The sequence below is a fragment of the Pelophylax lessonae genome, assembly GCF_965119305.1.
Source record: "Pelophylax lessonae genome assembly, chromosome: 4".
NCBI lineage: Eukaryota > Metazoa > Chordata > Amphibia > Anura > Ranidae > Pelophylax > Pelophylax lessonae.
In genome coordinates, this window is record NC_138771.1 from 121,692,216 (window position 1) to 121,705,918 (window position 13,703).

General features: G+C 42.2%; 1 protein-coding gene across 2 annotated transcripts in view; it reads right to left on the reverse strand.

The window, feature by feature from the left end:
- Window positions 1-1,715: 1,715 nt before the first annotated feature.
- The window catches only part of LOC309553640 (uncharacterized protein C15orf39 homolog), a 45,389-nt gene continuing 33,401 nt past the window's right edge, over window positions 1,716-13,703 (reverse strand). Inside the window, exon 3 of one of the 2 annotated variants that reach the window (XM_082254931.1) lies at window positions 1,716-2,382. In XM_082254931.1, the coding sequence (XP_082111057.1) occupies window positions 1,871-2,382 (512 nt within the window). In that variant the 3' untranslated portion in view covers window positions 1,716-1,870. The remainder of the gene's footprint in view (window positions 2,383-13,703) is intronic. The other variant, XM_082254932.1, reaches the window with a different exon arrangement.

Below are 13,703 nucleotides of genomic sequence, written 5' to 3' on the forward strand. Positions count from 1 at the left end.
GCTTCTACATTCAGCTTGTTCAGTTAAGCTTTGACAAAAAAAACCCAGAAGCAGATTGGTTTCTATGTGGAGCTGCACCAGATTTTGCACTCTCCAGCTTTAGTAAATCAACCCCAGTGTGTATTTCTATAAAAATGGGACAAGGGGTTCAACAGGACTTTTATTTACAGAGCCAGAAGGTCCTAAACTTTTAAGGGATATGCTGAACACTGTACTCGGGTGAAGCATAAGTACAATGCACACATTTATCCTACGGGTTAAAAAAAGCACACAAAGAAACACGTGTGATTCTTTGCATAACAATGTTTCAAGGTTAGAATGAATCATTTCTCAGAAACCTCATGAATGCTTTTCCTAGACCAGGAATGCAAATGATACAATATGCGAATTATCTATATACTGCTTCTGTGTTTGGTTTCCCATTTTTGTCCTTGTTTTTAGGTATACTTTATGCTGATCGCAGAAGTGAGTGCACTATTCCTCTGAAACCAAATAGTTTAGAGCTTTTTCTAAACAAAGGTCCAGTTTACTGTCCTTCATACTTTAGGAGGGCCAGATTGTGGTCAGCAGGAGTAGAAAATATCCAGGCATCAGTGGTTCAGGCATCAGTGGGAGTAAACTATGCCCCATCTTTGGTGTCATTGCAAGGAATAGTGCCCTATTGTCTGTGTTAAAGGAAGGATTAGTGCCCCATTGTTGGTGTCACTGCTCCCAATGACACCAACAATGGGGAACAATTCCTTCATTTGACACCAACAATGAAGTCCTATAATTTCTGTCTTATTGTTGGGGTCAGTGGGAGGAATAGTACCCCATTGTTGGTGTCAGTGACAGGAATTATGTCCTATTACTGAAGTCAGTAGATGGAATAATTTCCCAAAGGCTGGATAAAGGCACGCAAGGGGCTGCATCTGGCCCCCGGGCCGCTGTTTGGAGACCACTGCTGGTCTAGAGGGACACCCATATCATGTACCCTGAAGCAAGAATAGATGCTAAAAAAGGTAGTGGTAAGCCCAAAAGCCACTATTCATACACCTGCAAGACTTAGACCAGGGGTCTTCAAACTATGGCCCTCCAGTTGTTTAGGAACTACAATTCCCATCATACATATTCATGTCTGTGAATGTCAGAATTTTACAATGCCTCATGGGACGTGTAGCTCTGCAGCAGCTGGAGGGCCGTAGTTTGAGGATCCCTGACTTACGACTGTCTTTACAGATAAAGATACATAGCTACACTGCCTCTGCCTAGATCTCAATTTGTCTGAAAGCTGCAGATAAGCAAATGTGATCTGCTTCAGTCTGGCTCACAAAGAATAGTGACCACATAAGGCCGTATTTTTACATCAGCTTCCAGTGGTGCCTATGCATGGAGCAGTGGTAGAGTAAGGCATTTACTAGAGTACACAGGCTGTGTTGTGATCACAAACTTGTGTGCAGCTAAAGGCATCAGTTTAAAGATCTAAAGGCAGCCTGGGGCTTCCTGATGTGCTAACAGTGTTTTAACTAAGATATAGCAAGACTAATTCACGATTGCTGGCATTATTCACATTTTTAACTTAACATACAACATAACCTTAAATAATACATATACAAATACAAGAAATATTTAAGGCACTTTTTATATAAAAGAGAAACTTGTTCTCCAATATTTACTATCACAATACATTGCCGATACCTGAATTTAAAAAAAGGAACATGTTAAAACTAATAAAAACTCATAAAAACAGTTTAAAAAAAATGGAAGATTGCTGGATTTCTTTCCGAAATCACATAAATGTCTCCACAAATAGGAAAGAGAAACTTCAATCAGAATAGTTCAAGCCAATCACTGTGCTCCAGGCCTGCCTGGTTGGTGTGTGATTGGTGAATTAACTGTCCAGTTTTAGCCATCCTTTTTCATAGTCCTGTAGTAATTCTAAGAAATAGCGAGTGCCAGGTTCAGCATCATACCAAACCTCATACTGCGTGTCTCGTGGGTTATGGAAACGCCGATGCACGCGAAGGACTCTACCTGGAAACCAAGTTTCACGCTCATCATCGTCAAACAAATGCAAAATGCGCTTTCCCACTAAATCTGGAAAACCGTTACTTTTGCCGCACGTGGACCGAACCCTTCTTCTCCGTTTATAAGTCATTAGTGTTCGGTCTCTGTAGCTTTTTTTACGGCACATTTTTGTTGTCTGTAGCTTCTCATTAACCCTCTTCTCAAGAGGCCTCCGTTGTAAGGCCTTATACACACGGCTTCCTGGGGACTTACTGACTTGCTGTAGCCTCATTATGAGGGACGCCTTGCCTTTCCTAGGTGATACAGTCTCTGACTCCTTTGACGGACTGGGTGCTTGACTTTCCAATTTTTCAGAGTCTTTTCTACAGCAACTATCTGTTGAGAGAGAATATTAAAAACACGTTTAATATAAGAGACACCACCACAATAAGACTGACAGGAAACAATAGCAAGCAAAAACACAGCAAGTGACAATTAAGGAGGAAGTATTTTCTCTTTTTTTTTTTTTTTTTTTAGAATCTTATATGATTTTTTTTTTTTCACAATATGGTATAATATACATCTAGAAGAACTGTGAGAGTCCAATCTAAAGAGTAGTTCCTTGGACACCTGCCTGTGCTGTGCTGACATAGTCCAACCAAGCACACACGCTACACTATATATTTTATGTTCTCTGCAGACTGTACTATTTGAAGTTCTTAGAAATATAAGAAGACAAGTAAAACATTTGTAATGTATGCCATAGCAGTCACAAATAATCTTGTCCCTCACTCTACCTGGAGCTCATCACCATAATATAGAGAAGCTGGTGAAACGTGTGCCACCTAGCCAAACAACCAAAGAAAGAGAACCACCAAGTCCACTACACAAGAAAATAAATGTAAACACTTCCCCTTTAATAGTCTGGTATAATGTGGTTTTAGAAAAGCAGAGAATAAGAAATAGCTAGAAAAAAAAAAAAAAAAAATCACTGAGAAAATAAAGAAGAACTCCTCTAAATACTGTTAGAATTAAAACATAATCCACTGACAGACTCCATCATTCAGACAAACGTATGGAAAGTAATAGAGTGTAAGCTTCTTCCTCTGCATGTCATGTATGACTAAGGACAGACACAGTCCACAAATTGGTTTGTATTAGTTTTTTTTTTTAGTTTTAGTTTGTTAGGTAAGGAACTATTTGAAAATTGGTAGACCTCCATACTTCAAAAACTTATCGCATATGGTTATTTTTAAAGATCTAACATGGCTCTCCATTAGAAACAAGAAAAAAAAAATGCCCTGATCATGGAGTTCTTCTTTAAAGAATCTACTCTCTATAAAGCAGGACAGCAATAGCGCAATCAAACCATTTAGTGAATGTGTATCATTTTACAACAGAAAACTTGCTCCCAAGGATCCGGCATACGGTCTGATGCAAAGTTTGCAAACTTCAGCTGGATCCCGATACTGATGAACAAGCAGCGGGCACTATGCTGTGTACAGGAGGTCTGAGTAACACAGGCCCTAGGTGGAACTGAAGGAGGCACACTGGCCCCTTAAAGATTGGGCTGTTGGGGGGGGGGGGGGGGGGCGGTGGGTAGAGAATTGCTGGGAAAAATTGCACATTTATATATGTGGTTTGGCAAATCAATTACGGTCTATTGCTGTGAATTTTTTTTTTTTTTTGGGCAAAAAAGGTACAAATACCCTTTAGAAATAGCAAAAAGTAAGAGCAGGAGAAAGGAATCAGACAAACAAAAAGTTGCTTTAATCTGCTAATCACATTTTTTTTTTTTTAAATCATCCTGGAGTTCCTTGGGTCAAGGGCAAAGTTACCTTTACATTTATGTACTCAATATCCACTAGAAGGAAGTGGGCAGGTGAATCTCAGAATTCACAGTTGGAGAACAATGCCACAATGTATTTTGCATCGCCTCAAGGGTTTTAGCTGGCAGACATAAAACAAGTCACAATAAAAATATTGGCTGGTGATTCAGGTTCCTATTGCACCCATGGAACATAGATAAACAAAACATGGCACTAGGGAGGTAATAATGAATTGTAAGTAACTTTACCAGAACTGCTGGAACTCTACACCAATTATAAGTTTGTACATTGTTTTCTCACAAACATTCAAAATGAAAAGCTGTTGATGTGTACAAGCATTGCCATTCATTCATTCATTTGCAATGCTGTTATTATGATGCTGGTAACCAAGCAAGTATATATTACATATACATACATCAAAAGCATGGATGGAAAGTACAGTAAATCACAGCAACCAGATTTCAGTTTGCCTGACAAATTCTACTTATGGCTCTTTCACACAGTCCGCCTCCGTAGGCGGATCCGTGCTGCTCAGCGGGGATTGATCCGCGATCCCCGCTGAGCCGGCGGATGACAGCTCCGTCTCCGCTTGCAGTGCGGAGAGGGAGGTGTCACAGCCCCCGCTGCTCTCTATGGGGAATCGGATGAGAGCGGACCGCCTGTCCGCTCTCATCCGATCCCATCCATCCAATCCCCAGGACGGATGGAAAATAGGGTTTCCATCCGTCCGGATTTCACGGACAGGATCGGATGCGGATGGCAGCGGGTGTCAGCGGACATGTCTCCGCTGACATCCGCTGCCCCATAGGGATGCATGGGGGATCCGATCAGATCCGCCTAAAAAACTGACAGGCGGATCTGATCGGACCGCCCGTGTGAAAGAGCCCTTAGTCACCTAAACATGAAAACGGTGTACACAAAATATGGCAGCACTGATAGAATTATTCCAGAGTGCAGTTGTAAGCCCTAAACTGTTGATATCAAAATCAATGTGTAAAAAAATAAAAAAAGGGCAACAATTGTATAATCACCCCCTTTCCAAGCCTATTCTGACACGCTGCTCCTGTATAAAATCTACTTTTTTTTTGCTATAAAATTACTTAGAACGCCCAAACATATTTTTTTTTTTTTTAGCAGAGACCCTATAAATAAAATCGTGGGTGTTGCAATTTTTTATGTCACACGCTATTTGCGTAGGGGTATTTCAAACGCAGTTTTTTTTTCAAAAAAAAAGAAAAATATTTTCATGAACTAAAAAAAACAAAACCGTAAAGTTAGCCCAATTTTTTTGTAAAATGTGAAAGATGAGGTTACGCCAAGTAAATAGATACCCAACATGTCACGCTTTAAAATCGCGTCTGCCCATGGAATGGTGGCAAACTACGGTGCTCAAAAGTCTCCATTGGTGATGTTTTAAACGCTTTTACAGGTTACCAGTTTAGAATGGCACAGGAGGTTTGGTGCTACAATTATTGCTTTCGCTCTGACGTTTATGACAATACCTCACATGTGTGGTGCGAGCATCGTTTACATATTAGTGCGGGAGTAACGTATGAGTTCGCATTTGCACGCAAGTACGGTGGCACTTTAATATGTTTTTTTATATTATTTATTTTATACTTTTTTTTGTACTAACTTTATTGCTATTACAAGGGATTAACAACCTCCCTTGTGACAGCATGAGCCATGACAGGGTCACCTTTATGGAAAGATTTGGGTCTATTAGACCCCAAATCTCTCCTCTGGCCCCTTATGCAGCTGATCAGACTGAGATCGGTCTGATTGGCTGCTTCTCTGGTGGCAAGGTAAACAAAGAGGCAGAACCGAAAGTGACAAACTACTCATCACTCCCGGATTCCAGGGTTACAGAGAGAGGGGAACAATGTCAGTTCCTCTCTGTACAGGACAGCCATCGCCACTGGCCGAATCGCTCCTGGGCACCGCGATCGTTCGATAGAGCCCGGGGGAGGCAGCAGCGGAGGCGGGGGGACACGCTTCCGCCACCTGCAAAAGTGATTGAGTGGCTAATTAGCCACTCGGATCACTTCTGCTTGTAACAATCACCGGCTGAAAAGAATGATACTGGGATGATGCCTGTAGGTGCAGGCATCATCCCAGTATAATCACTGAAACCCAAGGACGTACAGGAATGACAATTTGGGGGAAGTGGTTAATCACTCAGGTGAATATCAAAACTGCCAGTTGTCCTTCAGCTCTAAGAGCAGATGGAACCGTTAAAGCCATTTTCCTCACTTGTTTGAGTAAGGTGGCACTTTGCTCCACTTATCTATAATCTCTCACTACAGTATTATTAGGCTTTCTATGCTCTGCTTTGCATCACTCCCATCAGTTTTCGGCCCTGCTAGTTATAATACTGTGCGGCTGCTTTGCTGACCCCAATATACACTGTTCGTGGCTGCCTTTCTTTGCCTTGCACAGGTGCCTCTAATTTATACAGCTCTTTTCTTTTTTCTACTTCCAATTTCATGCTGCTTGGCAGTTTGTGTGTTTATTACTTTATTTTCTTTTTCCTCTGTGGTATCATTTGTATACCAACTGTCATTTATATCATTGGAAACCTTTCTTCCTCCTCTGTGCACCTCCTCCCCAGCTGCTATGCCCATCACACTGACAGGCACATGGCAGCGGAGTATTATAGTAGGGGTGGTCGGAGCCGGATGAGAAACAGAGGCTATTCACCATCAGGACAGACATACTCTTGATTGACAGCTTCCCAGCACAACCACACCTTTGTACAACAGCTAAGAGATCGTCAAAGGGGTTGTAAAGGCAGGAGGTTTTTTTTTATCTTCGAGTATTCTAAGCATTAGGACAAAAAAAACTTTGTTTGCAGCAGCCCCCCTAATGCTTATTTGAGCTCCTCCCTATCCAGTAAGGTCTACGACTGTCTCAGCCGCCTGGGACTCCCCTCATTGGCTGAGACACAGCAGTGGCACCATTGGCTCCGACTGCAGCCAATCAAACCAGCTAGCCAATCGGGAGAAAGCTCCATATCTGAATAGATACACGGAGCTGTGCCTCGGCTTGGGTGCCCCCATTGCAAGCTGCTTGCTGTGGGGGCACCCAAAGGGAGGGAAGGGCCAGGAGAGCTGAAGAGGGACCCGAAAAGAGGAGGATCTGGGCTGCTCTGCGTCAAACAAACTGCAAAGAGCAGGCAAGTATAACATGTTTGTAAAGTATTGTTTTTTTTTTCCCCAATAACAATAATCACTTTAATTACCATCAGTTTCCTATTCTGCAAACTGGGGACAATTCTTTAGTAATCTGTTGTTGCCAAAATGACGTTTCCTAAGTGGCGATAGAACTACCTGAATTTGGTGCACGTGCCGATAACGCTTACCAAGCTGGCGTAAATGCTTGCCTGAATTAGAAGCAGGTTGTTTGAAAGGGAACTGCCGCCAAATAAGTGTTCTGAGAGCCTTATTGAAATCTAATTGTGATCTTTAAAGTAAAAGTTCAGCCTAAAACTAAAATCTCTAAATCTTCTTGCAGCCACATTCAAAGACTAACCTATCTAGCCATGTAAATTATAAATCGCTATAGATTCCTTTTCTGAAGCCGCTTAAGTCCCATGCTTCAGTGTGTAGTTGTGTGCAGAGGAGGCAGCCAACAATAGAAAGGAGAGAGCGGCGCCAGCTTAGTATAGTACAAGTTTATTTAACACTGTTAAAATTGGTGGGTGAGACCGGTACACAAAGACTGTTAGGGTCATCCATCTTCCTCTTCCAGGATAGTGGTCATAGGAGAAGGTGGTGAGGTTCCAGAGGTATAGCCGAGCCGCTGTGGGGCTGCTAGTTGTCACTGGCCGCGGCGGAGCATGCACAACAGGGCTCCAGCTGCCGACTTCTGATCCCTGATGACATCACTTCCTGGCAGGAGAAAAATAGGGGTTGCACGCGTTCAGAGCATCCGTGCTCCTTCGTCAGGCGGCGAAGGAGCACGGATGCTCTGAACGCGTGCAACCCCTATTTTTCTCCTGCCAGGAAGTGATGTCATCAGGGATCAGAAGTCGGCAGCCGGAGCCCTGTTGTGCATGCTCCGCCGCGGCCAGTGACAACTAGCAGCCCCACAGCGGCTCGGCTATACCTCTGGAACCTCACCACCTTCTCCTATGACCACTATCCTGGAAGAGGAAGATGGATGACCCTAACAGTCTTTGTGTACCGGTCTCACCCAACCTCGGACAGTGAGTCACCAATTTTAACAGTGTTAAATAAACTTGTACTATACTAAGCTGGCGCCGCTCTCTCCTTTCTTGCATCTCTCAGGGCTTCTCCACGCTTCAGCCGGCTGCCGCGGACTATAGCTTCCCTACAGTACCAAACTTTGTTCCCCCCCCCCCCACGCAGCCCCATAACCCCCCCCTCCCATCCACCCACATTCCTTGTACCACCTTGGGATATTAGAAGAGCGCCATGACACCCCCCACTTTCAAGCCAACAATAGAAGCCCCATAGTAACTATGGGTGATGTCACTTCCCAGCCATTGTCGGTTCTCTCCTGCATACAGCTTCTGTCTCTGAAGACTGGACCAGATCAGCTTCAGAAAAGGTATGTATAGCCATTTTCAATCGGGTTAGATAGGTTAGTCTAAAGCCTGGTACACACTAAGTTTTTCTTTGCTGGGTTGAACGACAAAAAAAAAACAAAAACCTGTCAGCTCTGGTCGAAGCCGCTGTACTAACTATGCAAAGTTAGTACAGTGATTTTCCCTGCTGAGCTGTTGTGTTCTGATAGGGGAGAGCCCGCCCCCCAGAACATTCCGATCAGCGTAGATCAGAAGTCGGTCGCCTGCTGGTTTTGCAGCATGCCCGGCTGGGTTCTGTCAGACAGGGTGCCTTACACATGGGCCAAATGTTGCCCTTTTTTTTTGAACCGGTCAATGTCTTTAGACATTGGGCCCATGTGTACGGGGCTTTAGAACGTGGCTGTAAGTAGATCGAGATTTTAGTTTTAGGCTGAACTTCCACTTTAAAGCGGAGTTCCGGCCTCAAAAACGACTTTGGGGCATCTGCTTGCCGACATTCACCTGCAAAAGAAATGGGATAGTCCCGATTTTTTTTTCTTTTCTAACCTTGTTTTTGAAGAAAGTATACTTACCTTTCTTCCACTTCCTCCCTCTGCGGCCGCGACCCGCGCCGTCACTTCCTGCTTGTGTTGACTCCTGGGAGCTGAATGTCATCGCTCCCAGGAGTCAATGCACCTGCACCGGCCCTGCTCGTCAGTTCCGGTGCAGGCGCGTCATTCCCTACTAAACAGCTTCTGGGCATGCCCAGAAACTGTGCAGGAATGATGCAACCGCACCGGAACTGACAAGTGGGGCCGGTGCAGAGCATTCTGGGACACTGAGGAGGACGCCCTGGCTTCAGCTGTCCACACCTGAGATGGCAGCGCTGGACAAAAATTTTTCAAGGTAAGTATTTCTTCTAAAAAGGTAAGTGCGACCTGGGACAGTTCAGAGGCTATCCATTATGAAATGTACTAGCCCTGACTGTCCCGGGGTATTTTTATTGAAAAAAGTTTCAGAGGCCAGAACTCCGCTTTAAGTATGCCAATACAAGATGGGTTTCTACACAAAGCAAATCTTATACAGCTTTTATGTCTCATTACAACACTATTACACAATATATAGATTAAAATATCTTACTATACATACAAATATACAGTAAAAATCTGCTAAGCTTATTAGCTTAAAGTGGTTGAAAAGGCAGAAGGTTTTTCATCCTAATGCATTCAGATAAAAAAAAAAACCTTGTGTGCAGCAGCCTCCCCAGCTCCCCCTAATATTTACCATCGGCTCCCGCTGCTATCAAAGTCAGTTAGCCAATCAGAAGAGGGAGGGGGCTGAATGGACAGACAGAGCTGCTGTCAAAGTCAGTTAGCCAATCAGGAGAGAGAGGGGGCTGAATGGACAGACAAAGCTGCAGCTCGGCTCGGGTGTCCCCATAGCAAGCTGCTTGCTGTGGGGGCACTCTACAGGAGGGAGGGGTCATGAGCAGCAAAGAGGGACCCGAGAAGAGGAGGATCCAGGCTGCTCTGTGCAAAACCAACTGCACAGGAGGCAAGTATAACATATGAAAAAAAAAACATGAGACTTTACAATCACTTTAAGCAGTCAGCATGCAAACAACCCTTAGCAAAGAGGACTTTCTCTAATAGAAGTTTCTATTACAAAATGTTTGCAAATCAGAGACTTCATTTCTGGTGAGCAGATCCTTATGGAATTCTACTGTGTCAATACAGGGTTTCCTCAAGCAACATGGTTCAGGGAGCATTTTCCCCACTTGTCTCCCTTAAAAGTTGAAATTCAGGCTATACCTAGCTAATCTTAAAAATGCTCCCTCACCATCCTAACACCTATACTGACTAACCTGTGTTAGAAAGATACAGTGGGTATAGAGCAAATTAAAATATTCACATTTAAAAGATCACATTTTGCTGCTTTGCAGCCTTAAATGAAGACAGGCACAGTTTTTGTTTTTCCAGCTGTATTTAGTAACATCCAAATGAAAGATAGAACACCAACATTCCGAAAAAATAAAAATTCAAAAACAGAATCACTGAGTTGGAAAAAGGATCACCGCCCTTGTGTCAGTATTTTGCTGAACCATCTTTTGCATTAACTACAGCCTTTAGTTTGTTGGGATATGCCTCTACTAACTTTTTACATCTAGACTTTGCAATATTAGCCCACTCTTCTTTGCAGAACTGTTCAGGTAAATTTTATGGTGACCATTTGTGGACTGCGGCCTTCAAGTGATTCCAATGGGATTTAAATCTGGGCTCTGACTAGGCCATTAAAAGGACATATACCTTTTTCTCCTTCAACCACTGTGTGGTCATTTTTCCAGTGTGCATTGGATGATTGTCAAGTTGTAAAACCTACAGTACTTCCCATTGACAATTTTCTGGCAGAGGACAGCAGATTTTCCTCATAAATTTTATGGTATTTTGCCCCATCCATTTTTCTTCTATCCTGACATGTGCTCTAGTCCCTTCTGCAGAGAAACACCCCCATAACAGGATATTACCACCTCCATGCCTTACTGTAGGAATGATGTTATTTGGATGGGGAGCTGTATTGGATTCCCGCCAAACATAGTTTGATGTTGAGGTCAAATAATTAAATTTTAGTCTCATCTCACCAGAACACCTTTTTCCATGTGGCCTCAGAATCTCCAAGGTGCATTTTGACAAAGCTCAGTCATGACTGCATGTGGCCTTTCGTGAGGAGTGGCTTTTTTCTTGCAACCCTTCCATACAAGCCACATTTGTGGAGAAATTGTGATGTTGTTACATGCACAAAATGACCACTCTTTGCCCTGCCATTGCTTCAGAGTTGCTGTAGGCCCTCTTGGTAGCCTCTGACTAGTTTCCTCTTGGCTCTTTCATCCAGTTTGGAGTGACGTCCTTAACCAGGGAGAGTCTTGTAGTTTGGTGTTGTACTGAATACCTTCCACTTCTTAATAGATTTCACTGTGCTTCTAGGCATTGATAAAGCCTTTGAAATGTTTTTGTATCCATCTTCTGACTTGTGCCTGTCCACAATTTTATCCAGGAGATCTTTTGACAGTGCCTTGCCACCCATAGTTGATTGTTTGCTTCAGTTGCACTACCAGGGACTGAAATGCTCCAGGAAACTCCTTTTTATGCTGAGCTAATCAAAATGACCACAGCTGAAAGTCAAATGGCTTTCTGTGCCATTGAGAAGGCACTGATTCTGTTTTTGAAATTTTTTTTTTCATTTATTTTTCAATTGGCGTTCTATATTTTACTTGGATGTTATAAGCTGCACTGAGTAAATACAGCTGGATAAAACAAAAACTGTGTGTCTATATTTCCTGGCAGCAAAACAAAAAAATTATTAATTTCTATACCCCTTGTATAGAAGGCGCATCTCATCAAATTAGAATATCATCAAAAAGTTAATTTATGTCACTAATTCAATTCAAAAAGTAAAACTCAGAGTTTAAATAGATTTGTTACACACAAGAGTTATATATTTCAAGCATTTCTTTCTTTTAATTTTAATGATCATGGCTTACAGCTAGTGAGAACCCAAATCTCAGTATCTCAGAAAATTAGATTATCACAAAAGACCAATAAAAAAAAAAAAAAGGATTTTTAATACAGAAATGTTGGTTTACTAAAAAGTATGTCCATGTACAGTATAGTATGCACCAGTGTTAATTTCGTCGACTAAAACGTTTTCGTCGACTAACACAATTCAGATGACTAAAATACGACTAAAACTAAAATGGCATTTTAGTCAAAAGACTATAACTAAAACTAAATCGAAATTTGCTGCCAAAAATTAACACTGGTGCATGCTCAAAGAATAAATAATAACATATTAGATTTTTCACTCCAGGACCAACAGTAGTATATAATGAGTTTGGAAATTGTAGAGAAATGCTTAAATAATGCATTACAAATTACAATTGAACTACACCAATTTGATTATAGATGACTAAAATGAGTTTTAGTCGACTAAAATGTAGGGCGTTTTAGTCGACTAAAATATACTGGAGTTTTAGTCGACTAAATGCGACTAAAACTAAAACACTTGCAGAAGACTAAAATAGGACTAAAACTAAAATGCCATTTTAGTCCTAAGACTAAGACTAAAACTAAATTGAAATTTGCTGCCAAAATTAACACTGGTATGCACTCAATACTTGGTCGGGGCTTCCATTCTTTTTTTATAAGATGCACCTGTATATACACTATGTCAATACCAAGGACATTTTTATACCTAGCACCTTTTAGACTCGACTCACACTAGCGTGACTTGTCAGGCGACTTGTCAGCCTGACAAGTCGCGCTCCCTCGCGATCCATTGACTGCTACAGGACCCGTTCTAATAGGAGCGACACAAGTCGCTCCGACTTAGAAAAAGGGTCCTGTACTACTTCGGGGCGACCTCGGAACGACTTGCATAGACTTCCATTATGTGAAGTCCATGCAAGTCGCTCCGAAGTCGTGGTGCATGGGAATGCACAAGTCGCCCCCGAAGTAGTACAGAGTCGTGCCGCCCCAGTGTGAACCGAGTCTAAGAGTGACCATAACTTCTCATTAAACAGTCAGTTAGTACTTTTGGCAGTGTGGGCAGGCGCCAAGTCCTTCTGGAAAACAAAATCAGCATCTCTATAAAGCTGTCAGCAGAGGGAAGCATGAAATGCTCTAGAATTTCCTGGTAGAGGGCTGCGCAGACTTTGGACTTCTTAAAACACAGTGGACCAACATCAGATGACATGGCTCCCCAAATCACTGACTGTGGAAACTTCACACTGGACCTCATGCAACTTGCATTCTGTGCCTCTCCACTCTTCCTCCAGACTCTGGGACCTTGATTTCCAAATGAAATGCAAAAATTTCCACAGTCCATGATGATTTGGGGAGCCAGGTCATCAGATGTTGGTCCATTGTGTTTTATCAAGTCCAAAGTTAGCACAGCTCTCTACCAAGAAATTCCAGAGCACTTCATTTTCAAACAGCACTTGGCACCTGCCCACGCTGCCAAAAGTACCAATACCTGGTTTAATGATCATGGTATCACTGTAATTCATGCAAAAGGAGCCCCAACCAAGTATTGAATGCATACTATACTGTACATGGACATACTTTTCAGTAAGCCAAAATTTCTGTATTAAAAATCCTTTTTTTATTGGTCTTATGTAATATTCTAATTGTCTGAGATACTGAATTTTGGATTCTCACAAGCTGTAGTTTAAGCCATAATCATCAAAAGAAAGAAATGCTTGAAATATACCTCTCTGTAATACAGCTATATAAAATATTTATTTTTCACGTTTCGAATTGACAAACTGAAATAAATACATTTTTGATGATATTCTAATTTTATGA